This window comes from Perna viridis, chromosome 12, assembly GCF_037379345.1.
Source record: "Perna viridis isolate PV_CMFRI_1.1 ecotype Kerala chromosome 12, ASM3737934v1, whole genome shotgun sequence".
NCBI lineage: Eukaryota > Metazoa > Mollusca > Bivalvia > Mytilida > Mytilidae > Perna > Perna viridis.
The window spans coordinates 14,828,259-14,855,373 of record NC_142456.1 but is presented as its reverse complement, the minus strand read 5'-3'; the positions used below and the strand labels follow the sequence as shown (position 1 = coordinate 14,855,373).

At 34.4% G+C, this 27,115-nt stretch overlaps 2 protein-coding genes and 1 long non-coding RNA gene across 3 annotated transcripts; 1 reads left to right on the top strand and 2 right to left on the bottom strand.

Annotated features, from left to right (window-relative positions):
• Window positions 1–618: 618 nt before the first annotated feature.
• Window positions 619–8,035, bottom strand: LOC148601336 (uncharacterized). Its single transcript, XR_015917195.1, has 3 exons — window positions 7,980–8,035; window positions 4,644–4,753; window positions 619–816 (listed from the first exon to the last, which is right to left on the bottom strand). It is a non-coding gene; the product is annotated as an uncharacterized LOC148601336 (long non-coding RNA).
• A 6,479-nt stretch (window positions 8,036–14,514) lies between these two features.
• Window positions 14,515–19,661, top strand: LOC148601335 (WSCD family member AGAP003962-like). Its single transcript, XM_088555321.1, has 3 exons — window positions 14,515–14,915; window positions 18,194–18,433; window positions 19,202–19,661. Exons 1-3 carry the CDS (start codon window positions 14,840–14,842, stop codon window positions 19,558–19,560), a joined length of 675 nt encoding a protein of 224 aa, XP_088411447.1. The 5' UTR covers window positions 14,515–14,839; the 3' UTR covers window positions 19,561–19,661.
• Window positions 19,662–19,749: 88 nt separating this feature from the next.
• Window positions 19,750–26,296, bottom strand: LOC148601334 (uncharacterized). The gene is made up of 3 exons (XM_088555320.1): window positions 26,070–26,296; window positions 20,801–21,176; window positions 19,750–20,406 (listed from the first exon to the last, which is right to left on the bottom strand). The coding sequence occupies exons 1-3, from the start codon at window positions 26,250–26,252 to the stop codon at window positions 19,868–19,870; spliced, it is 1,098 nt and encodes a 365-aa protein (XP_088411446.1). The 5' UTR covers window positions 26,253–26,296; the 3' UTR covers window positions 19,750–19,867.
• Window positions 26,297–27,115: the final 819 nt, after the last annotated feature.

Genomic DNA, 27,115 nt, shown 5'->3' with positions numbered 1-27,115 from the left:
ACTAACTGAAATCCAAATTATCAATTGTTTTATCATGTGACTAATCTGTTCCGTAACTCTTATCTTCCAACACCCCCATCCACACTTTCTAAATTCAAATAACATGCTCAAAAGTGAAATTCAATACAAGGATAAAAAAATGTGAGCATTTCATTGGTTTGCTTCATGTGATTTACAATTTAAATGTAAATTACTCAAATAATCTTTAAAAATCTGCAGTGGAATTCGTGGCCTGTCTGATACTTTGGACATTTTTGTTAGTCAAGATTCCTTATATTCGATTTTCGTTTAAGGTAGAAAAACTTTTTTTTGCTCACTGCCGACATTTTGACTACCCAGCTATCATTGTTAAATGACTGAAAACATTAAGTGAGGAGACTGGCAATTGGCCAAAAAAAAATTTCATAAACAAAGATCTAAAAATAAACAATAGGATTTTACCTGATACTATATTTGGTACACACTAAGCTTTCACAAGTGATGAACAAGTTGTGTGCCCATTTGTGAGGTGGTCATCATAATTTGCAAAGAACAATAATGTACCATTTGAATTAATCAAAATCATGGTCATTTATGGTCATATAATATGTAGCATGATCTTATATCTTTACCTTTTGCTTCATCTGTTAAGTCTACAATTTCTTCATTGGTCAGATCAATGATGTCATAGTGATCAGAAAACAAATGGGATAACTCAGATCTATTACAAGCTTCTTGGAGAAAAGCACTCATTAACCCCGGACCTCCATCAATATTTGGTAACTCTATACTACTGTCTTGGTCTCTGCTAACACTCATTTTGGTAGCCTCCTACAACTTATAAGAGTGTTAAATTGAATAATAATAGAATAATTAAATGTAAAGAGTGAATCACCAAAATATAAAAAAAAAATCTGCCTAGATTTAATGAGCCTGCAGAACTTGTTCCACACATGAGTTAAATTTGAGTGCCAAGAAGGCATAAGTGATCATATTTTGGTTATTCATGACAACCATTTAAATTAGGTTTGGATTTTGAGGAAAGTCCCGCCTTAATAAATATTAAAAATGTGAGATTTTATGTCAGTCACATTTTTCAGAAAAATTTCTTAATTAACAGTACATATTCATGGTCAATGTTACAAAATATATATGAAAGTTACAGTGAATTGATAGACTGTCAGTGGTTTCTCTGTACTTAAGTATCAGTCTTTTTAAAAATCAGACAGAAGGTGATTAATGCATATCAAAAACCCACCAAATTAAATTTTACTTCTTGTTCAGAAACAAATTACTGATTGCATAACCAGTCTTAATATTTCATTTAGTTGTTGGGGTTTTGGGATAAAAATTATACAGATTGCACTTAAAATTGGCACTTTGCAAGAGTTATTGTTCTTGATTTGGTTTCATTTGGTTGATTTCAGTGGTAGATTAATGCCTGATTTTTCTAGAAAGTGTAGATCTGAATGCAGAAATGATAATCGTTATGTGAAAGTATAACATATATAGAATGAAAAGCACCGTTTGTTTGGTGGATTTTTCTACACCATGAATCAGTTTACCATTGGCAGTGTCTGAATTTTATATTGACTGGTACTTTAAAATGTAAATACTCTGTGACCTCACAAAAAAGGTGTGGAGAACATTAATAGCAAAACATGCAGACAGAAGAAGTGATATTCAACTACTTGGTTATGAATGCATCATAACCACTCTTTAATATCTTCCCCCCCCCAAAGGACAAATAATTAAGAGCTTCAAGGAGTGCAGCATGATACAATCACAGAATGTACAATTTGTTTACCACAGGTAAGTGTGGACACAAATATTAGGTTTTGACACACATCAGCATAGAGACTTATAGTTCATTATGGATACAACAAAGCACAAAATACAAAATTCAATAAAAGGTGAAAAAAAAATTCTTTAAGGGTGCTGATTAAAGACCTCTGCCTTAGATCCATTAGACTTGAAAACCATTAGAGATATAAATCTCATTGAAAACACAGAGTGATTTTCACTCGGAATCAAATAAAAAATTCAGAACAGACCAAAATTTTGGACATGGCCCCCTTTTGTACCTCTTTAACTCCAAAATGATTAAGAATACTCTTAACTCATAAAAAATTGTTAAAACATAATTTCAGAAGGATCACACTGAAATCAGAATCATCAGAATTGGATTAACAACATAAACCTTTTTCTATCAGTGCTGATGTTCTCCTATTTTCCCCTTTACCCACATATAATTTTCAAATAGAGTGGAAAAAGAACAAAAAAAACTATATGGGCAAAATATGAGCTGTTATCAATTTATACTAAAAAGTGTGCCTCAGGGTTCCATATTTGGCCCTGTCATGTTTTATTTTTTCTAACTGACATTTTTGATTTTGTACATGTAAATCAGTCAACCTTATAATAATGCTGATGACAATACAGTATCTTAAGCTGACAGTAATCCACTACATTAAAATCTGTACTAAAAAATGACAGTAATTCACTTATAAATTGGTTTCATATTAATAAGATGGAAGCAAATCCTGACAACTTTCAGGTCATAGCTCTGGGTAAAAAGAAAACAACAATATGCAGTAACAGTTTGATCTCGGTAGTCCTTAAATAGAATGTGAAAAAGAAGTAAAATTGCTTGGTATAACGATAGATTTTATGTTAAGACTTCAACAGTAAAATTAAAAATATGTATAGAAAAGCTGCTAGACAGCTTCATGTTCTCAAGCTCACTGGTCATTAATTAAGATGTTTTGAGCAAAATTGCAATTTATGACTTGTTTATAATGTCAAATTCTAGTTCTGTCCACTCACATGGCATTTCTGCTCAGAAGATAATACAGCTAAAATAGAAAAAAATTCAAGAACGTGCTTTATGTTTTAGTTAAAATGACAAAAATTCTTCTGATGAAAATTGTAATAAAAATCAATGCTGCAATCATTGAAAATAGAAATAGAAACAATAGAAACTTCTAGAAGTATTAATAAGAATAGACCTGTATTTTTGCAAGCTTTTGTAACTGTTAAAATAATTCCTATAACTTCAGGTACACTACAGCTTGCACAGTAGACATACCAAAAGTACTTACTACCAGGTATGGTCTTAAATCATTTAGGTATTCAGATCCTAGGATTTGGATTAGTCTCTCAAATGAGCTGGGGAACCAATCTACTATGAACCAGTTCAAGACCCTCATTGCTTCATGGACAGCTCCACCTTGTTCACATGTTAGCTGTAAATCTAAGGTGCTGAATATCATTTGGAGTTTGCTTTTTCTGTTTTATGCTTTTCTATTCATGCATGTGCCATTTTAGATTTATAGTGCTTCTACTGTGTGCTTTTTAGCTGCTTAGTCTTAATGTTGCTTCAGCTTGCTAATTGACTATAGCTTATTTTGTGTTGTGTGTCTTACCTAAATTATGTATGTCTGCATGCTTAATGTTTTAATATTTGAATGTCTTGTGTCTATTTATTTTATGTATAGGTCTTTATAGAAGCTCACCAATGCCTATGTTTATTGTTACTATAAAACATGACTATAAAATAAAAATTACTTACTTACTAAGGCCACCTGTCATGCAAGTTTTACTGAAGTTATCATTATGGCAGGGGGTCCGGGGGCCACTCAAGGTCCCCGGAAGCTCTGGGGTAAATGGTGCAATATCCTGCATTCTAGGGCTCTCCTGGGCCATTGTACAGGACAATAAGATTACAATTTTTATACAAGTTTCTGTTAGTTAAGCCTAAAAAATGTGATATTTTTTTAAAATTTTGAACAACTTGTTTATTATTGAAAAGTTCCCCATTGCATAGACCCTTCTTTTTTCCACTTAAGACAAGTGACAACAAAGCAATCGATCCAATCTTGTTGAAAATTTTGTTTTGACAAAAATGACACTTGTCATACCCAATGACCTTGCTAGTATTTTATCGAATTAAAATAAGATATTAAATATCATCGATAATATGATTGTTAATTATATCTACCATTGTCACTGTCTGTCTTTTTGGCCTTAGCTGGCCCTGGTGACAAAAAAACTACAGATAGATGATTGACCCTGTGTCACAGGCTTTGACCTTTTACCGCCCGACATGTTGCTTTTTGCTGACCGGAAACGAAGTATTTTTAGTTCGGTAAAAATAAGAAAGTCTATATTTAGAAACAGGGAAAAAACGCGGACTATTTATTTTAGCAACCGAACAATGCATTAAAGTCACACCGATGCGTCATTCAAGTGCAATCTTTAATATTTGTGGATGAATATTGTCAGTATATTATATAAAGAGGGTCTTGAAGAATATTTCATGAATTTTATTTTTGTAGGGTACGAAAGTAGCCGGAGATTTTTGCCGGCTGCCGGCTTCTAATGACATCCCTGAAAGGTCAGTATTCAAAACATGCCTCATTTATATAAAGCTGCAAACCAAATTTATGCATTGCATATTGAGATAATTGCGACAAAATTTGGACAAACAGAAAGACAGACATAGACAGACAGACAGAGGTAACTCCAATATAACATCAACTCATCGAGTTGGGATGTGAAAATGTATATTATCAAACCCATCCCTTCAAGCTATAAATATGTACAAATGTTCTTATTTGTCATCTGACATCTAATTATCCAATAGAAAAACAAAACTTGCTTACAATAATTATATGTACAAAGAGCCATGAACTGAAACACTATAGTTCTGACTGAATGATCCAATGTACTTTCCTTTCAAATCCATCGTCTTGTCCACTGGGAAAAAAAAATTCTGCAAAGAAAACAAGTCATATATGTATAGAAGTAAGGCAATATAGTAATCAGTATATAGCCTAATAAAAAAAAACAAAAACAAAAAATACAAAAATTTGAACTTTAAAGATCAAAGTTCAAGGTCAAGCACCACCATAACTGTCAGGCAGCATGCTTTCCATATGCCAAATATCAAAACAGACAAAATACACATATGTTGGAAGACAAAACAAACAAAAATACCTAGACAAGTTTTGATACATTTAAAAGCAAGAAACAAAACAGATGAATTGATAGTATTGGATTTGTGCCAATTTTTACGTACTCCTAATGAAGTAAAAATGTACATATATCACAGGAATAATAAACAAGTAAAATTACTAAAACAGGGCACTGACACACAGGAGGTAACACTTTCCTATGGTACCCTCCCTAAAACTGGAAAGATATTAATGATTGCAAAAATTGCTGTTTTGATGGTTTTTTTTGGTCACTTTTTGGTAGTTTTCCTCATCATTCATTGAAGACCCATGGGTGTCCTTGAGCTGACATTTTTCATTCTGATGGGTTGCTTTCTCTTTAACATATTTACCATATCCATTTTCATTATATATTGTCTCTTTGATATATTTCTGGTTTCCCAATTCACCCCATCTACCTGAAATCCTTGATACACATTGTTTTGTACCTTGTAGATTGACTGTTAAAAATTACATATCATCCGGCTACTACTAAGGGGGTTTTTAATGTCCTTGACTACTCTGGACAATCCTTGCACGTACAATAATCTGGCTACTATTACTGAACAGTTTTACACGGTAAGAAAGTCCAGTTTTCAAATTTGAGTTGTCTTTCTTACACATACTTCTCATCTATTAGGATTTTAGTTAAAATATTGTTAAAACCACACAAAAAAGGCAAATGCAAGCTTGTCCACTTAACCATGCAAGAAAGTTTAAATGAAAGAAGCGTCTAGATTCAAGTTAACAGAATGATTCATATTTGATTTAAATACATAAATGTACATGTAGATCAATACAAATAAAATAAGAACATATAAATTCAACATCAGGACAAGTTTCACACTTGGAAGAGGTGTATTTAGGAGCAATTTTCATAATAATCATATATTTTGGAGGAAGTTGAAAAAAACTTAACTTTACACATGGAAAAATAGTTAATTGGTGTAAAGCCAAAAAAGAAATTATATGTTTACAGTCACCTGCAGAAAAATTTGCGTTAGAAGGTCATATTTTAAAAAAAACTAGAGGCTCAAGAGAGCCTGAATCACTCACCTTGTTAACCATTTGCTTATTTGAAAAACTGAGACAGGCTAAGTTAAAATCAACTAAATTGTCAAATGCAGGAAATGTTTTCCATAGCATTTTCATGACCTGAACCAGAATTTTGATAAAGGCAACAATTTTTGAATTTTTTTCAAAAACCTGTCTTATGACTCCTAAGTACCATTTTTAGTATAGGCAGCCATATATCTATTCACGGATTAAAAATCACAACAGTCATTTTGAGCACAATACACTAAAGAACTATTATGCTTATTTTCATTCAATTATCTTAAATGGTTTTAGAGAAGATTTTCAAAGTTGTACATGTGAAAAAAAAAAAACAACAGCAAAACTGTTCCAGGGGTCGTAACTCCTACATTAGTCAATGAATGGTTTTGAATATTCCGCCATGGGTCCTTCTCCCAATGCCAAAACTGCACATGCGAAAATACAAAAAAAACTGTTTCAGGGGCTGTAACTCCTACATCAGTTGACCAATCATTTTGAAAATTTTGTCATAGGTCCATCTCATGATGCTAAACAATATTATCCAGACAGAAATTTGCTATAGGCAACGGTTTTTTAATTATTTGCAAAAAACTGCCATCTGACCCCTATGTTCTATTTTTAGTAATGGCGGCCATGTTTTTTCATGAATCAACAATCCCAACAATCAATTTGTGTGGGATAGCCTAAGGAACATATATACCAACTTCCATTGAATTCTGTGCAATGGATTATGAGAAGAAAATTTTCAAAGTTGCACATGCGAAAAATGCAAAAAAAACTGTTTCATAGGCCGTAATTCCTACATCAGTTGACCAATCGTTTTGAAAATTTTGGCATAGATCCATCTCATGATGCTGAACAATTTGCTAAAGGCAACGGTTTTTGAGTTATTTGCAAAAAACTGCAATCTGACTCCTATGTTCTATTTTTAGTAACAGCTGCCATGTTTTTTCATGGATCAAAAATCCCAACCGTCCTTTTGTGCAGAACACCCTAAGGAACAATCATGCCAAGTTTAAACCCTGTCAGTCCAGTAGTTTCAGAGGAGATGATTTTTAAAAATTTGTCCATCATGACGACGACGATCGACGCCAAGTGATGGCATAAGCTCATGGGTCAGGGACAAAAAAAAAAGGGTCAGTTGGGGGTACAGTAAACATAATATTATATTTTTTTGCCTAAAAAGGAAAAATGGAACAAACCATTCTGAAACACATACATGTAGGAGTCAATCAGCAGTAACTCTGTATACAATAAAACAGAAGTCATCACCTGTTTTATTTTGAACATGTTACTAACATCTGCAGTTCTTGGTACTACATTCAACAGTTTTAAAGAGCAGATTACATCTGCTTTTTCACAAATTTTCCGAACACTACAGATGTAAGACATGTACATAGTTTTATACAAACAAAAATATCACTTTTGATGGAAAAACAAAAATATTTTCAGTGTATATAATAGTTTTCATTACTTATAGTAAAAGTTCTTTTTAAATTTAAGAGATAGCCACGCATGCAAATGGCACATAATAGTCAGCAAAATGACGGAATGCGGAAATATGAATATTGATAGAAAAAAAACGAGTTGATAGAGATACCCCCAAATCTGGATTTGATTAGAAGTATCTGATGGTGAAACTTGTGTTTATTTATTAGATTCATCAAATTAAATGACTGCTGAGAGGTAATTAGTAAGAAAGTTGAAGCAATGCACTGCCAAATTTTGGATCATCCTTTTCGTGTTTATATACTAGTTGGGCTGCATATTTGAAAGTGGGAGCAAGCCACTGTGGTCTTATATACAAGTATAAAAATGTACATAACGGCTTGACGTTGAGTGGGGTAACATACAAACAAAATTTAGCATTGTGTTAATGACAACACTGACTTAGAATAGTGCATGATAATCATGAATGTGAGTAAGTTCTTCTTCTATCAATTACAATACCATTTTTTCTTTTTTTTCTGGATCATGGAATGAGAACTGCAAACAATAAAAAAATGAAATGTTCGCGGGAATTTGTTCCTTTCGAGGTTCTCAGATTTTATCGTTCAATACAAGGTCCAAAGCGTATTGTGGGGCGACTTGTCCATATACTATATGTAGCAAAAATGGTTGAGAAAATGTGCAGAACATGCACAGGGAACATATTTAAGAGGTTGCACAAATCTATTCTTTAATAAAATGAAATATGTAGAAAAATAAATCTTAAAAAAAGATGGGATTTAAAATTAAATGAAATGTTCATGTTTAGGCGACATTGCACAACATTGTGTGCTATCTATATCAGTATTAAACTGCAAAAACCGAAAATGATTTTTTATGTGTTTCTGTTGTTACTAGGGGAAAAAATATCATCAAACGAACATAAATGAGTACAAAACACATAAAATTAAAAAGTTTAACTTAGTTTCAATGTGTAATATAAATTCAATATTTATTTTTATTTTGAAGAAGTGTCACCGTTATGTTACCATGAATTTTGGCGCCTTTCACAAATCACTTAAAGATGTGTTAACACTTGTTGGAAACATTGTGGTGATTTGTAATATTATTTCGAATTCATTATTTTGTATTTGAGTTTTGCGGTGGTGCATTTATTATTGCCAGTGTTCGGCCAGAGGCCTATATATAAAGAGATAAGAAACCTGATAATTAGCTAGTTCATGGATAAAATTATCGTGCGGCGGGGAAAGAGATTTCCCTACATGTCCACTTATTTATTAAACTGTTTTTTCCCCTTTTGATCAAATGAACTGAATAATTGTAGCAGACTTAAAAATGGGAAACTGAAGATTTTATTTAATTATCTTTAAAAACAAAAAAGTTGTGACTGGTTAATTAATGTGAAAATTATGAATTTGATTTTGAATTTGGCTATAGCCATCACTTGGCGTTCGTCGTCGCCTTCCGTCGTCGTTAACAAATTTTCAAAACTCTTCTCCTATAACAATACTTGACCAATTGGAACCAAACTTGGTATGAATGTTCCTTTGGGGTATCCTGCATAGAACTGATGTGGGGATTTTCGATCCGTCAAAAAAAACTAAAATAAAACGTAGGGATCAGACAGTAATTTTTCGCATATATCTCCAAAGCAGTTAGGTTCAGCCAAATTCTGACGTGGGTAAAAGTATTCAGCATGATGAGATCTATCTGTGGTGAAATTTCGATTTAATCTGTGAAGCCATGTTATTTCCCTTTTTCGACGTTCTTTGTCTATTTGTAATGTTATTTCTTTCAAAAATATTCTCTGGCATATACTTGACCAATTTAAACCAAACTTAATAAGAATGTTCCTTGGGGCATCCTGCATAGAACTGATGTGGGGATTTTTAATCCGTCCAAAACATGACCGCAGTAGCTAAAAATAGAACATAGGGGTCAGACATTAGTTTTTCGCATGTATCTCCAAACCGTCAGGTTCAGCCAAATTCTGACGTGGGTAAAAGTGTTCAGCATGATGAGATCTGTTTGTGGTGAAATTTTCGTTTTAATCTGTGTTGCCGTGTTACTAGAGTTATTACCCCTTTTGATGTTTTTTTTGTGGCTATTTTAATGTTATTTCTTTCAAAAATCTCCTCTGACTCTACTTGACCAATCCGAACCAAATTGTTGAAATGCTCCTTATTATAAGGTCTACAAAAGCCTCCAAGGGATCAAAGTTGTTAGACGACTGCTTGTAAGAGTTATTTCCCTTAAAAGTTTTCAGTTTTACAGTTTTCAGCCAATATCTTGAAAACTATAATACATGTAGATAGAAAGAAACTTTCAATTGCTGAAAAGATTTTTATGACAGTCCTATCAAAGTCTTCTTGAGTCAAAATTCTTGGACAACCTGTTAAATTTTTTGTCCTTGAAAGACAAAATTTAACCAGGTGAGCGATTCAGGCTCCTGGGAGCCTCTTGTGTTTGTTTGAATTGGTAGAGAAAAAAAATTGGGTATGAACATAAAGCTAAGATTTCGTCAAATGGAAAACTGAAGGTTTCATTTCAATATTTGCAATACTTTTTAGTTACAATCATTTAAAATCATGTTGTCATTTTCGATTAAGTAATATATAAGTATACGAGATCTCGTTTCCCACCGCGTGTTAATGCGAGTTTTCATTTAGTTGCAGATCTCTTTAATTACAGGTCTATGGTTTGGTGCATGCACTGATCTTGAATTTTGTCGTTTGGGGTATAGTATATATCGTTGAATTATTTCACTTAATATGAAAAATCCAAGGGTAAATGACTTTTTGGAGGACAAAGCTTTCTCAATTTAGGAAATTTGTTACACACCACGGAGTTGTTGCCTTATGGTTTTCAACGATAGATGAATCAATGGTAACGCCGATATGCATAATTTATATTCATACCGTATATCTGCCGAGGAATGTTTATAGATGAAAATATCATCGCTCAAGTGTGTTTCCGATTAGCAGGACACAAATGTTTTGAAATCGAACATCTAGATCTTACACAAGTTTTTCTGCATAACAGAAAGAGGTTCCCAATTTTAAAATGTACATTTTCAGGTGAATTGCTTCGAGAGATACTTACAACGACGTGTTCACATATATTTTTTTTAAATAATAATAAGTAAATGAATAAATAATAGATCAAAGATTTTTATTCATTTCAGTGTATTGCTATGCCTTTAACTAATCGAAGAAGAACATATCGGATAAAACAAGAACAAATTATTGCTTTATCGAAGAAAACCAAGAACAAAATAATGCTAACTTCTATGGTGCAGAACTTCGGAAATTCTTTCTTTGAATTCGTTTACAAGCCGAAGTAATCATCAGCGAATTGCAATACCGAATTCAACAATATAGAAGAAAATATGATAATTATACAGAACATCATCGGCGAAAAACAAGAATCATCGGACAAAAACAGAAAGAAATCGTCGTACAAAAACGGCTTATCGAAGAACAACCATGCCCACTGCGACTACAGTGTATTTCCATAAGCATATGTTGTGTCTCTACCTTTACATGACTTTCACCTATAGGCAACATTTCCATTTTTCAGCTAGTTAACCATTTTGCAAGCCTAGCCATCAGTAACCAAAGACTTGTAATTGTTCATTTGCTCGTCCCGGTGTGCATTAAGTCCCTATTTCCGATTAATACATTTTTGTATGAACACAAAATAAATAAACTGAACGTGTAAAGCCAACTAAACATGCAGTTAATTTCCAGATTTCTACATGTAGGCATAAAAGTGTATTTATTATGTTTACATGTAGTTAAATGTTTACCTGAAAATCGATGATAATGAAAAATAATAAAATCGCGCAAGTGAAAGAATGGATATCTATAAAATCAGTGCCATTGTTATATGTATACGCCACCTGAAATTGAATGTGTCGCATATAATCAATTAAGTTGTTATGGTTACGCGTCTTCAAAGTAGTTTTATAAACCTTAAGGGGCAATTCTTAAATCCGATGGCTAAGGCACAGACGCCGTACTGTAACTGCAAGAGTTTTAATTGGAATATTCCGTTTGACCTCGTATGAAAATTCATATGTTCGTGTGAACATTATTTTATAATACATTACTTACCTATATTATAATAATAACTGAATTTTGGACTACCCGAAAAAGGACATTTTTTGGAAGCAACATTGTTTGTAGTTTGAAACATCGTTAAAATAACTTATAATAATTATGATTGTACTAGTACTACCACAGTTTTTCTCCGCGTCATTGTAATTGTAAATGGTTGTGCCCTTGATTGGTACGGTAAAAAAATGAACCTTGAACTATATTATATGATGATCTATTATACAGGATTTAAAAGAGCTGTTTGGTATTAAGGCTAGAAACCACTAATTCCACTTCCCATAGGCTTCTATGCTAATTTCACAACATTCAATGGCTTCTCTGGACTTTACCTCAACTTTAACCTGCAGAGGACTATATATCAGCATGATTCTACATATGTCAGCTCACAATCCTCAGAATGGCATGTGGGGTTAGCAGACTTGCAGTGCAGTACTGGTCACCGGAAGTGAAGTGTCTATAAATAGCATGAGAAATCCTAGTGTTTTCACAAGATAGGGTATATTTAGAAATCATTATGGAGATTAGGCTTCACATCACAAGAAGCAAAATGCACCTATAAAATGTACAGAAATGTTTTTCCTTTCAGAAACTGTTTAAATTTTTTAAATAAGATGAGAACTTTTTTCACAGCACTATGAGGAACAGGGGTAATTTCTGCGTAGGACTATTTTTGCGTACGTTCCAAATGCTCATTGGTTGAATTGGTGGTCTGTAACCTTAACTTAATGCAAGTACAAATTATAATTAATAAGACCTGGGTTAAATATACGGAGTATCAAGCTCCACACATACAGCGGCTGCAAGATGTTCGTTTCCTTTCCTTACAACCGCTGCAGATAGGCCTTTCCTAAATTCTCGGATATATATATATATATATATATACACAGGGCAACTGTAAGGCCACGTATATAACTAGGTTATTGGCTCAGACTTCCAGATTATTTCTGAGAGGGCTGGCTGCGGCATCTAAAGCGAATTTCGCACCTTAGACGCTGGTCGGGGCTTGATGGAGTGTAGGAGACCAACTGCAGCGCCTAGTAAGTTCGCAATACGATGCCAGTAGGGTACATTTATGTTTGATACTCGATATAAACAAAATTATATTATATGTTTCCGTCACAAAATTCGTGAATTACAAAATACAAGTGAACGTACGTGAAAACTTAGTTCTAACATACGTGTAAAATAAATTAATTAGTTGATTACTACTGTGTATTATTTTTTGTCATCCTCTTATACATTCTAATTCAGTTCGCCCCATGAATTATTGATATCAATGCGAACACATTGTTGAATATGCTTTAATCGAAGTTAGATTTCCGCGCCATATGTTAAACCCAAGTATTAGAGTAGAGTAATGCGTGCCTTTAAGCGTCGACTACTGAAGATTTTCATTCTAACAATAATTTTTGGATTCATTATTGTTAATGTACAGATTCTTAGGCTCAGGTAATCCGTGTTGAATTTTCCTAAATATACATACGTACGTGTATCTATCTACTTAACATATTTGTATTAATTATACGAGAAACGCGATGACTTCTCGTTTTGCACGGTTAACTTTGAAATTTCTTTCATACCTCCAGCACCTGCGTATGGAGGTTTCGTATCACAATTCATGTGTATCTACTAAACGTATTTGTATCGCGCTAAAATTCTAAAAAATAGGCTTCAGGGGCAGGGTTAAGTTGCTACAAGCTTGAAGTCATCACTACAAAAGATTTATGGTCGTGATCATGAACTCGTGGATCGTTACGGTATATCCATCTGCGCCATGAAAACTGATTTGTTCAACGTGTCATTGTTTCCTTTCCTCTTTCGTCTACCCCAGACGATTTTTTATGAGCAACTCGTTGGGTGTTCCTAGAAAAGCAGAGGACGCTTACCCTACTGGTGCACCTGGTCCAATGTCCAAATTTTTAGTGGAGTCCGAGTTGTTCATTTGCTTTTATAACTTTGTATGTATGATTTTATTTACTTTATGTTCTTTGTTTTATATGTCTGTTTTCCATGTTTGGTCTTTGTCCCTGGATTGCATTCTTTTGATGACCACTATAACCTTGGTTTCCTTTGATTACTCTTCCATACGTTATGCCAGAGATTGACGAAACTACGCAGACCTTTTGTACTGTGTTAAGCTTCATACAATTAGACTTCTGGAACAAGGTTAAGTTGATACAAGATTAAAGTCATAACTACAGTTTTCTTTTCGTCGACCCATGAACTCGTTGATAGTTATGGTGTATCCATCAGCACCATGATAACCGATTTGTTCACCCAGTTCTAGTTTTTCTCAACCCTGTCGTCTACATGTTATGAGTAATGCGGTGGTTGCTTCTAGAAAAGCAGGAGACGCCCACCTTGTTCATGCTTCCAGTATTTAGTGGAGTCCAGGTTACCCATTAACGTTTGTTTCTACGTTATTGCTAATTCATGTTCTTTGTTGAGTGTGTCTATTTCCGTTGTCTGATGGTGTTCTTGTTGGTGTTCTGTTTAATTAACGTTTTAATTATGGTTCCCTTGATTTATTTTTCACTATAGAAAACGAATGAATATTCTAAGGTGCGTGTACCCGATTGGCACTCCGTGTATTTATTAGAGATCTTCATCAAATTGAATTAGACGCGAAATGGTATTATTTATTTATATCATATTTATCTATTTTTCCGTTTTAATTTTTTTTTTATTTAATTAATGTTCTGTTTTTGTTATTTTTTTGTTATTTAATGAATGATGAATTACTCCTAACTAATTTTCAAGTAGAGCCATGCATACTTACAACTTGACAGCGTATATACAAAATGTTACAGTAGTTTGTTTTTGCGAGACTGATCATGTACATGGTGGTGAAGGATGATCATGTACATGGTGGTGAAAGACTGATCATGTACATGGTGGTAAAGGATGATCATGTACATGGTGGTGGAAGACTGATCATGTACATAATGGTGAAAGTCTGGTCGTGTACATGGTGGTGAATAATGATCATGTACATGATGGTGAAGGATGATCATGTACATAGTAGTTAAAAGCTGGTCATGTACATAGTAGTTAAAAACTGATCATGTACACGGTGGTGAGAAGCTGACTATGTTCATGGTGGTGATGTTAAAAAATGAATGATTAATATTTCTACTTGGACTTGATAAAAATATTTGTACATTTTTGTATTTACTGTGCAGGGAAAGATTGAGTAAACCAAATGATTGTTCGTCTCAGACAGTCGGTTTTAGTAAAGTAAAAATGGACAGTGTCGCTTTAGCGAGTTATCCAGGAGCAGGAAACACATGGTTAAGATATCTTATTGAGCAGACCTCGGGTGAGTAACATTTGGTTAAGATATGTTGTTGAACAAACCTCAGGCGAGTAACCTGTGGTTAAGATACTCGTACAGGCACTTAGCATTATCAAGCCGAGTTCAGGCAATTTGCACGCAGAATTCATAATTTATTGAGCAGATCACGTAAGTGGGGAAAAGGAAACTTGAAGTGTTTTACACGTGGTTTAAAGGATATCAGCATTCTCTGGAGAGACACAATAGCTAAGTGTTATTAACAGAGCAGGCCCAAGACATGGAACACGTGGTTGATATATTGTAAATTTAATTGAACGGACCTCGACGAGGAGAAACTACAGAGTTCACATTTAATCGAGCAGATCTCACTCGAGTAGGTAATATGGGTTTCTGAACCAGCAGATCTCAAATGGGTAACACGTGGATGAGGTATTTTATCGAGCATATCTTATTCAGGTAGGTAACATAGTTATCTTATCGAATAGATTAGTTGTAAGCAGATCTCAGATGGGGAACACGTGGATAGGTATTTTATCAAGCATATCTCGTACTTGTAATTAACACGTGAACGATGTACCTCAGATAGGCACCACATGGATGAAATATCTTATCGAATAGATTAGTTGTAAGCAGATCTCAGATGGGGAACACGTGGATAGGTATTTTATCAAGCATATCTCGTACTTGTAATTAACACGTGAACGATGTACCTCAGATAGGCACCACATGGATGAAATATCTTATCGAGCAGGTTTCACATGAGTTACATTTGGGTGAGATGTTTTATCGAGCAGATCTCATAATGATGGGCAACACGTTTTGAGGGTTATTCAGGAGAGTTGCACGTGGTTGTTACCTTTCTAATGTTTGTTACACCAGTAGAAAATTATCGAGCACACATCAGGGGAGTAGCACATTATTACAGAAGGGTCTATAGATGTTCATTTAATTCTTTTTTATCAATTTAGATCGAAGATCAGAATTGATATAGCAATCGCAAGAGCCTTTAAATTTGTAAAACCTGTTAGCATCTGCAATTATTTTAAACTACCGCAAGAAAATAGTCCGATTGGCATATCCGATTAAGGTTCAAATGCAGATAGTTAGGTCTATTTTATAATATTTCTAATATATCATATTTAAGTCTATGCTATTTACGCCAATAAACAAATACAATAAACAACTTTTACTGTGAATTTAATTTGGTTTGTATAAACAACGATTCCATTAAAAATAGTTGACCTCGAACCTCTTATCAGTACCTGATTGTTTCTATGCATTTACCCAAGTAAACCAATCGTTCATTATATTAAATTGAATATGTCGATATATTTAATTTGCCTACAAATGGTTTATTCTAATAGACGCATGATAAACCATTCGAAGTTTGGCCAGAAAAGAAACCCTACGAGATTATAAAAAGTAATCGATCATAGCATTGAAAGTGGGGAATGCTGAGTACAATTGGAAGAGCTATCATCAGATATTTCATGCAGGGATTGGTGGATCTATTTATTTACAAAAAGGGGGCGGTGTCTCCGGTCAAGAAACTTATATAAAGAAATAGGTTGCAGACAGGGACTAAAGTCCCTGTTCCAGGCTATATTTGCCGCTCATTTTTTTGCTACACTTTTAACAAAGGGGTAGCATAACCCCCAAAGCCGTCCTGAAACCATCCTGATCTATCGCCCACTGTATCGTGTATTTTTATTGCAGTTACTGCCTTGTGACATCAAAACCCCGGAGATGAAAATAAAAATGAAACTTTGCTTATAAACGATGACAAAGAAATAATATCGATAATGCATTTCTCAGGAATTGTGTCAGTTCGTGGTCTGGTGATATTGCTTTTTTGTAATTTGGCGATTTGTTTATTTGGCACTGTGTCATAATGATAGAGCTGTAGGTGCTTCCTGCACCAGACATAATTGTTGAAATTTTATTTTAAGACATTGGCGTTTATGTTAATGTGCGTGTCCTTGGAACAAGGTGCTCATGCAAAAACTAAGCGCTTTTACATCACACATAAGTGTCTATGTGATAACTTGTAGGACTTGAGCTATATAGCTTATCAACTGAGAAATGTAGCTATTTGAGAGGGGCATGTGTCTAAGGACATCCTTTATTTCAATGACTGTGGCTTAAGTTTGAATGATTTAACAGACAATTTCGAATGGAGATCCGACTTGAAAATTCAGAAACTGAGAAAGGCCAACTAGTATTTTGTTGTTCAATTATGCGGTATGTTAGATAGTTTTGTGTTAATTCATCCATTTAAATCAACATCGAACCTGAATATTTCATAAACTCGCGCACTGCATGCTACCAGATATCACGAATTTTGTTGTGTGTTTATCAAATGTCCTTCGTAATAAAAATGGTGAATTGAAAAAAAAAATAAATCAAAGAGTTCAATACTAACCATTTACAGCAATAACCTGTGTTTTGATACATTTGAATTCAATCCCTATGCCTTCTTTTAATGCCTGCTTTTATCCCATATTTTTTTTTGTAATTTGACGGTCGATTATTTGAGGCTTAAAAATTCAAACAATCGATATAAATTGATTCAGTACACGAGTACTTTGATTTTTAATTGGTTTATCATGACTGTGCTTTATCAATGCACTAATTTCTTTTTATTAGAAATGTCTCAATTTTATATGATTAATTTAGCAGTTTTTTAACACTAAATAAACCGAAAAATAGTGTTCCAACTAGCTAGTACTGAATCATAACACTCGTGGATTTTTCTACCACGGCAAGTCGACGGTTACTTTATTTCAATAAGCATACCACTTTAATTTACCGATGTTTAAGTCGCTAATGTTGCTAGCGATTTCTTGCACTCGTAATTCAATACTTTACATCCGCATACGTTTGCATAATTATATATTTCCACTTCACTTTAAACTGCTGATCGGTGTCGTGTTTACCGTCATAGCTTCAAAGTTCTAGCTTCATACGAAATCAAAATATACATCTCAAATATAATAAGTGTGTTTTTGCTTGTATGAGAACGGGAAACTTTACATTAAAAGATGAAATTATTGGTTAGCATTGAACATTACCCAGTTTCCGTTTCAGACACAGGGGCTCGTTACAATTGACTCTATAGGTCATATACATTATCTGGACCCCGATATATATGTCTACAAAAGTAATCACATCAAGGAGACCAAGATTCTAGCAGAAGTCATCCGATTTTAGAGCATATCGCATCGTGCCATTTCGGATGTTGAAAGCAAGCCAAAATCAGTGGTATAGATTATTTTGAAGACTTCAGTTTTTGATTATTTTAGGTATCTACACGAGTTCTATATATTGCGATGAAGCACTCTTGTCAAAGTTTCCAGGAGAATGTTCAGAAAACAGTTCCACCGTTGTTGTCAAAACCCACGCATGGCCAAATGAGGGAAAGGTGAAATATGACAAGGTCGTTATTCTAATCCGGAGTCCGTACAGGTGTTTCCGTTCCATGTTTAATTATAAGATGACCAATGACAATCATACAGGTGTTGCTGACTTGAAAACTTATCGAAGTACGTATATGCTTTCGTATGCCCCTGGCAAATTTCTGGCGATCGTTACCCAAACAATTCTCAACAATTTGCATTTTGTTTTACTTTGCTGTTGTCGAGTAGGATTAGAAAGCCTTTACCCAGTTTAGATTTGAAAATGCTAAAAGAAGACATTCAATCTAATTCCTAAGCCAGTTATTAAATATTGTACGTTATACGTTTTATCCTTCGGACGAAACTTAGCTTTATGCGATAGGTCCCGCCATTTTTACATTTTACCATTGTTCCAACGTGAGTGTATAATGAAATTTACATTTTAGCAAGCACGCTTGAGCTTGAATGTTGAATTCTTTAAGCTCCTTTATTACTCATCTTACCCGAAGGCGCAACATATTCCTATTGTTTTTTTTTTATAATACAGAAGCTCAAATCTAGGTTCAAGCTTAAGTTTTGTATTGTAGTGTACCCTCAAATTTGTTTTGAATTTACATAAGAGCTGTGTTGAAAAAAAAATATTGCTTGCGACTCTATAGCAACGATTAGTGCGTCTAAAGCTATAATTATAACACACATGCCTTTACGTTTACCCCTTTATTTATACCAGTATATTTCTATTAGAAAGCTTTGTCGAGCAAATTGAAGAAGACGAAAGGTATATATTACAATGTATATATATAATTGTCTATTTTTATTACTAACTCAAATTAAAGGATAACGACTGAAAGTCGCTTGCTTTAAGAAGGTTATAGCAACAAAATCATTCATCTTTTGACCTTTTGTCTTTTTCAGCAAAATTTGCAAACTTTGTAAAACCATTTTTGCCGTTTTGGCGATCATTCTACGAGGAGTGGATATATTATTTTAAAGGACCGAAACATGTTATATTCTACGATGATTTAAAGAGGGATCTTAAGGAGGTAGTTCGTAAACTGATGGAATTCCTCGATGTGAGTTATAGCAACCAGAGGCTTGAATGTACTCTACACCGTTTAGAAGGTTCCTTTCATAGAAAACATGCAGATTTAATAGATATACTGAACTACCTCACGCTGGATCAGGTTACACAATTTGAAGACGATATGAACTTTATAGATAATAAGGTTCTTGAATTAACCAATGTACCTCACAGAATTGATAGAGACAAATAAACCGTATTTTTTAAGTTCATTTAAATGTGATATCTTTTATGTTAAGTTGCACATAGCCATACGGGGGCATTATTTGTATACGTAGTGCGTGTGTGTAATGGGAAAAATGATAAGCATTTTGATCCTGATATCTTTCGAGTTTCTGACAATTTTTTGTTGATACCACATACGACATAAAAAATCAATAGCTATTGCCATTTCTTTTTATTTTGACAAATTTCCGTTCTTACTTTCAAGCACATCTAATTGAATATCATTCCTTTATATGCTAGTATAAATATGCTGTACAGCGCCACAAAAATAGTATTTAGTCGCATCTACAAATGTCCGATTTGTCATCACACCCACCGATACAGTTTTCTGCGCAGTACTGATCCATGCCAGGAACTGCAGCAAACTCACCAATAGCATAACAGTTAGGTTGTCGGCAATGACACTTACAAAGGTCGGGAGTACAGGCTGGAGCTTTGGCTTTACAATGAGCATTACACCAACTTTCGTATCCTAATCCGTCATAAACACCGACGCCGATACAGTCAAGGACCTCGTCAACACAACAGGTTGGGTTGTGTTCTTTGGTTGGCTGCATTGTTGTTGGTGCTTGCGTCGATGGCTGAATAGTCGTTGGTTGCTTTGTTGTTGGTGCCTGCGTCGAAGGCTGCATAGTTGTTGGTTGCTTTGTTGTCGGTGCATTTGTTGAAGGTGTTGTCGTCGTCGTTGTTGTTGTGTCCCGATTACCTCCATTTCCATCACCATCAATGGCGACGTCGGCACAATTCATAAAAGTTTCTTGTGGTCCACAACCTTTACAACATTTGCCATCTTTGTCACATCCATAATTGTTTCCTATCAACAATAAAGTGTTTTTAGAAACTTCGGATTTTTATTAAAATGTTATAACGATTTACTTTGTAAAAGATATATTGTTGTGTCATTTTATGATGTACATGGTATACAGATATATTATGGTTATATCAAATGCTGTTACATAATTTCCGAAGGAAAACACCAACGTTGAAAACTAAAGCTATAATAGAAAAAAAATCGATCGTAGGTTTCAATACAATGTCATTTCCAATTCATTTCCGGTTTTTCAATTTCTATCTTGTATTCATGTTGCTGATCACTCTTTCAATTATTTATTTTCTTATTCTGCATACACGTACATGTATATTACTCGAGATTTAACATTCCAATATGTCAAAATATGTAATGAAAAAATACAGAAGTTTTACCATACCTGACTTGTAATGCCATTGTATCACACACTGCTCACATGTCATATCCGCCGGAAGAGCAAGTTTTACGATGTGGGATCCTACTGCAGTTCCCGGTTCGTACTTCGTTACGCCTGGCTTGCCTGCAATTTCTAATACGTGCTGATCTAGACATTCCTGAGATACTGGTGTTGTGATATCATTTTGAGGACAGATCTTAAATTGGAAATTACCGAGATGATTTGCAGTAAGGTCTACTTCCACTTCGATATCTTGTCCTTTCTGGTACCTCTTTGCAATGAAACCTGTAGCGTAAACTCCGCCAGCCTCGTTTTTACGCTCGCCATCATACGGATCTCCACAAGTTCCACACTTGCCATCGTTATTATCCCATTGTACCTTGTGTCAAATGGAAAAAAAAACGTAATGACTATAATCCAAAGATAGCTAGATTCTTTCCTGTATGTTATTTTGCATATGTTTAGACTGAATTTGCTTCGAAAGTTACTGTATGCAATGAGTGGAACTCTGAGGTCAAAACTAAGGACAAAGAAATGATGCAAAATCAACAGTATCAAAACGGAAAGAATATATAATAAAAAGAATGAAATAGAAGTAATTGAGTAACCATAATGACCCTGAAATCAGAAAATGACCAAACGCACCGATTAGGACAAGCGCCTCAGCTTACTAAAAATACCATCAGCTGGTATTAAGATAGACAAAAAAAAATGTGTATTATTACATGTCTATACTGTATATAGATGAAATATATTTTTGATTAACATGCTCATGATGTGACCGTAGAAATCGTGTTTGGAATAAGTTCTATAATGTTGTTTTTGCTCCATTTTCTTTGCTCTAAAAAGTTACAAAAATGTATATAGTGTATATGATGCATAATTACAGTCCTTGAGACGTTTACGTTCCCCATACGCACTACACATAAGGTTGCCGTATACAATTACATTTAGGCGCACGCAACGTTACAGTCCCCTGTCATATTTGGTTCTCTACTCAGCACCAGCTGGTTAATTTTCAAAACACATTATTTCGCACGAACTTTGGGAACTAAAATTGCGAGAAAATGAATCGAAAAGGGTGTTATAATTTTTACCCTTTTCACACCCCTTCCATGCTTGCTTTCATCCTGTGCTAATGTCTGGCTTCCTGATATTTTATAAAACATAGTATTTGGATGTTAGTTTTGGAAAGGCACCCATTATTTGTACTAAAACTCGGTAATATTTTTGTTCATTATGTTACCATGGCTACTAGATTTAATAATAATAATAATCACTAAATTAATTATAAATTACTTGAACCTCCACACACCAACGAATAGAAAAATAATTATGTACTTTTTTTATGACTAAACACTTGAAATTTCTGCCTCAAAACAGCTGAAGTTTATTTCAACAAAATGAAACCAAATTTTCAGAATAGATCTAACCGTATAGTACTACCTAAACGCTCACCAAACGCATGATAAACGAGCGCGAACACTCCTAATGTGCGTTCAAACGCACGATAAACGATCGCGAACACTCCCAGCGGGCGTTCTGACGCACGATAAACTATCGCGAACTCTCCCAGCGTGTGTTTAGACACACGATAAACGATTACGAACTCTTCCGGCGTGCGTTCAAACACACGAAAAACGAACACTCGGTGGACGATGAAAATAATTCTTTTTACAATTAATGAAAAAAAAAGAAAACTATATATTTCTATACATAACACAAAAAGTAGTTATTATTGTAAAAATATAATCGTATATAAGGAGTGTAAGCATTGAAGTGGGAGTTAACCACAAACTCTTAACCACAAAGCTTAATATGTAATAATATTTTAACAGATAAATGGAAAACGTCTGAACATAGAATTTTATTAATTTCAATAAGCAACAGAACAATACAAAGAATAGGACTCGGATGTAACGCAAGCGGGTGTGTGTGTGTGTTTTTTTCTTCATTAAGACATGTAATGGTAACCAAAAGATTACATGAAACATTGTCAGATTGTGTTAGGCTTATTAGATGATACAGGCTGATTATCCATTCAAACCTGAATGCGAATACATTCACGGACTAAACTTGAGTGTATTTTTTATCCTGCAAAGGACGCATTTTCTGCCAATATTGCATGTCCAATATTGTAAATCGATATTTTGCAGTTATTTTTATAATAACGTGGGAACTACTTTTTGCCTTGGAAACTGTAAATAATATGGCGGCCTCCCTGTCGATGCCGCTGAGAAAATCACTCATACATTTTGTACGTTTTTTGCATGTAATATTTCTCCTCATTGGAAATAAGAAGTTTGAATATTGAAATCGTGACTTGTTTTTATGTGATGTATAAATAAATGCTGTCTGAGTATTTTATTTTTTTTGCGTTATTTCGTAACCCTGTCCTGGTCTATCCCTCCCGTTCCGCATTCCACTGCAGACGACCAGTTGTCGTCCAAAAATGTCTTCCGACAGTGAAAAAGAACATGTATCGCAATTTAACATGGACTGGTCGCCGACGTTAAACATCCAGAATCTTAATGTTTACATGCATTGCTGCCAAATTCCATCCATGCATGAATGACTCGTTTCGTGACGTAATGATACAGTAAAAGCATTTGACAAGATTTGTTGACATTATCCAGGTGTAAAACAGTTATCTTTTTCATTTATATTATTGTGATATGCGATTTTCACGATATTAAATTCAAAATAAATCATAAATTTACAAACTCATTTCAGCGCCCATTGTCAATAATTTCGTCATGAAAATGCGTCGCCGGTTACACAAAAAAAGGAAAACCTCAGCCCCGCAACCCTAGTGTTGTATAGGCTAGAAACCACTAATTCCACTTCCCATAGCCTTCTATGCTAATTTCACAATATTCAATGGCTTCTCTGGACTTTACCTAAACTTTAACCTGCAAAGGACTATATATCAGCATGATTCTACATATGTCAGCTCACAATCCTCAGAATGGCATGTGGGGTTAGCAGACTTGCAGTGCAGTACTGGTCACCGGAAGTGAATGATCTATAAATAGTATGGGAAATCCCAGTGTTTATCACAAGATAGGGGTATATCATTATGGAGATTAGGCTTCACATCACAAGAAGCAAAATGCACCTATAAAGTGTACAGAAATGTTTTTCCTTTCAGAAACTGTATAATTTTTTTACATAAGATGAGAACTTTTTTCACAGCATTATGAGGTACAGGGGTAATTTCTGCGTAGGACTATTTTTGCGTACGTTCCAAATGCTCATTGGTTGAATTGGTGGTCTGTAACCTATAAGGATCATTTTTCGGCATTAAATCACAAAGAAAATTAAAATTATTTTTAAAGTACTTTTAAAAGTCATTTACATTTATATAAATATTTAGTGTCATGTGTACCGAGCGTTTATACTTAAACAGATTGTTTCTCATTTCTAAATTTCTCAATGGGTTCTTTTAGGGATCTTCATTTACTCTTAAGACAAACTGTCCTCTACGTCAGAGCAGTAAAACTTATTATATAAACACAATTATACATCTATTCTCTGTACTCAAAATTAATCTAACGAAATCAAAATCAACTCCATAGGTTTTATCTAAACCCTTAATAGAAACTTCTCACTGAGTATGCTCAGTGAGTTACTCAATAGAACATTTACTAAACAAAATGAGCAAAGTACCATATGTAATTCTATTTTCACCTTATCTTTGTGAAACACAATTAACTTAATGGTATCTAGACGATGTCTATCGCTTAGCGCGAGACTCTCGCCAAAAGATTAGCGCGAGACTCTCATCAAAAGATTAGCGCGAGACTCTCGCCAAAAGATTAGCGCGAGACTCTAATCAAAAGATTAGCGCGAGACTCTCATCAAAAGATTACTAAATGCTAAATACTACTTCTCTTTAGAAGTATCGTTAATAAAACAATAAACTTTATATCGCAATTTACACGATGTCGATCGCTATGCAAGACTTCTGTCTAAGCTCTGTGACCACCAGATCTAAAAGAGAGCGAATTAACTAAGGGTTTTTTTAACGTCCTTGAATACCCTGTCGGGTCTCGCACGGACGGGAGAGCGAATTATGACGATGACTGGGGGTTTTAGGGTCTTGACTATCCTTACAGATCTCGCACGACCGACCCTTACGGGGATTCTGTTAGTAGTAGAAGGTAGCGGAGCCCAGCCTTCGGGATACCTGACCGAAGAACTCAGAATATGTCCTACTAGCGCCTGGCTGCTGTGTTGACGCTCTCGCCTACTCCCAGACCCCACGTGGGTCCGAGAGCGTTTCCCCATTCCGACTATTAGGAGTACATCAACGTGTAGAATGAATTGCATTACAGATTGCAACGGCTTTTATATGCCCAGGTCACATGACCTAACCATATGACTGGATCAGTTAATTAACGCTAAAGGGGTATTTACAAATTGTCGACCATACCATTGTATTGAAAATGATGGGTTTACCCCCCTTTCAAATTAACCTGTCCATATCAACGTATGCAAACAATATAGCTAAATACCAATTGAAATTGCCAAATACAAACCTACATACTTTAACAATGACATCGAATCAACCATGTACTTCATAATGTATCAGTGGACTTATCTCAAAATCGTGCACTATTCCTTTCAATGACTATATAAAGAATGAACTATACTTAAACCTCTCGTGATGATCCGCGTAATTGTTAACTCAACAGATTAAATGGATTCAACAGTTATATTTTGCTGATAATAGCGTCATATAATTTGTCTAAATTTAAACACAAATGACCACAGTATATTGTCAGCTGACCATAAATCAATTTCATTACATTAGATTACAAATGCGGAAAGCATTTTCTCCCAAATGTACTATTTTAAAATGAATGGGCAGACTCGCACGGATTACCCGTACCGTCGCTAACATATTACTCCGCGCTGCGTCATTAGAGGCGCAATAGGGGTACTTTTTTGTAAACCACATAAAAAGGCAATTTTACATAGAATATACTAAAACCAACATTTTTTTATTTGCAGGATAAACACAATACAAAATCAGTGTCCTAGCATATCGGAAATATTGGTTACTCAGCGCGAAACGGGGGTAAATCGCTCGGCAAAGCCTCGCGAAACCCCCATTTCTAGGACACTGAATACGTATTGTATATATATTTCTTAATTTTCAAAACAGTCGCTGTGATCTAACAGGAACGTTAACACGGACGATACACGTATTCAACCAAGAAAACTAAATACACAAAAGTATGGGTAAATCATGAAAAACAGAACTTACAGCAAAACCACCACAGAACAGTTCGTTGTCGTTATAGTTAGGTTCAAATCCTTGTCCCGGGAAAAATCGCCACAGACTTGAGCGCTGTGGTGGGTCTATCATCCGCCCGTGCCCAGATACACTTGTAAAAAGTATACTCTGTATGATCCAAACTAACGCTGATTTCTGTAACATTTTCACCATGACCAATATGTAGCAGGGGGGGAAGTGATGAATAATACCTTATATACAAGTATTTATACCTCCAGCATCAATTTAAAAAATCACAAGGCGGCTATAATTTTACAATAAATGGAAAATCAAACAAAAACGCAGATAACATCAAAGAGAAATACAAAACTCGTTGTTCTTTTTAGATATCTGAACTTTGAGTGATTTTCAATTTTTCTTTGATTTTTAAGTGAGATACTGTGCAAAGCTTTTGACTGAAGTCATGATATTCGAGAAACAATCATCCTCGGGAAAGCTGTATAGGGTATTTATTCACAGGGAAAGTAAAATCAAGATAAAATCTAAGTAATCTTTGTATAGTATAGTACCAAATTAGTGAAAATAGTTATAAATAGAAGAATGGAAAAGACAAAATTGCTGTTAGCGGTTTGGAATTGGGTTCATGTTTGTTTATTTTGTCAAATTAATCTGACCTGACCTTTGGACAGCCATATAATTGTTAAAAATGACGTAACGTTATGTATCATAAACTTATATACACGTAGTTCCAAAAACATGTTATAAAGGCTGATAGAAAGAAATAGTTCTAAATATACAGAGCATCTCACATAAAAGCTCTTATTTTGTTTAATAATTTGCAATAATTTTCTTCAAACTTATATTATAGGATTAACGCTGTTTTTTTTCCAGAATTTAATATCGATGTTAAAATCAGACCATTCACTCGCTAAACGAATAAAAGTCCGAAGCTGTGTATTTTAAAGAAGTTTTCTTTATAGCATACGCGTTCAACTGGAATTAAAATTAATGTCAACGAAATTGTGGGGAAAACCTCAAAACTCGAAATTAAATGTACGCTGCAGAATGATTTACAA

Excerpts from the sequence above, each read along its gene's own strand:
- LOC148601335 (XM_088555321.1), top strand. The coding sequence starts at position 14,840 with ATGGACAGTGTCGCTTTAGCGAGTTATCCAGGAGCAGGAAACACATGG. Across the intron at positions 14,916-18,193 it reads TCTTATTGAGCAGACCTCGG|GTATCTACACGAGTTCTATA; the intron begins GTGAGTAACATT and ends TGATTATTTTAG. Across the intron at positions 18,434-19,201 it reads TGACTTGAAAACTTATCGAA|CAAAATTTGCAAACTTTGTA; the intron begins GTACGTATATGC and ends TGTCTTTTTCAG.
- LOC148601334 (XM_088555320.1), bottom strand. The coding sequence starts at position 26,252 with ATGGTGAAAATGTTACAGAAATCAGCGTTAGTTTGGATCATACAGAGT. Across the intron at positions 21,177-26,069 it reads TGTTCTGTGGTGGTTTTGCT|GTACAATGGGATAATAACGA; the intron begins GTAAGTTCTGTT and ends ATTTGACACAAG. Across the intron at positions 20,407-20,800 it reads ACAATGGCATTACAAGTCAG|GAAACAATTATGGATGTGAC; the intron begins GTATGGTAAAAC and ends TATTGTTGATAG.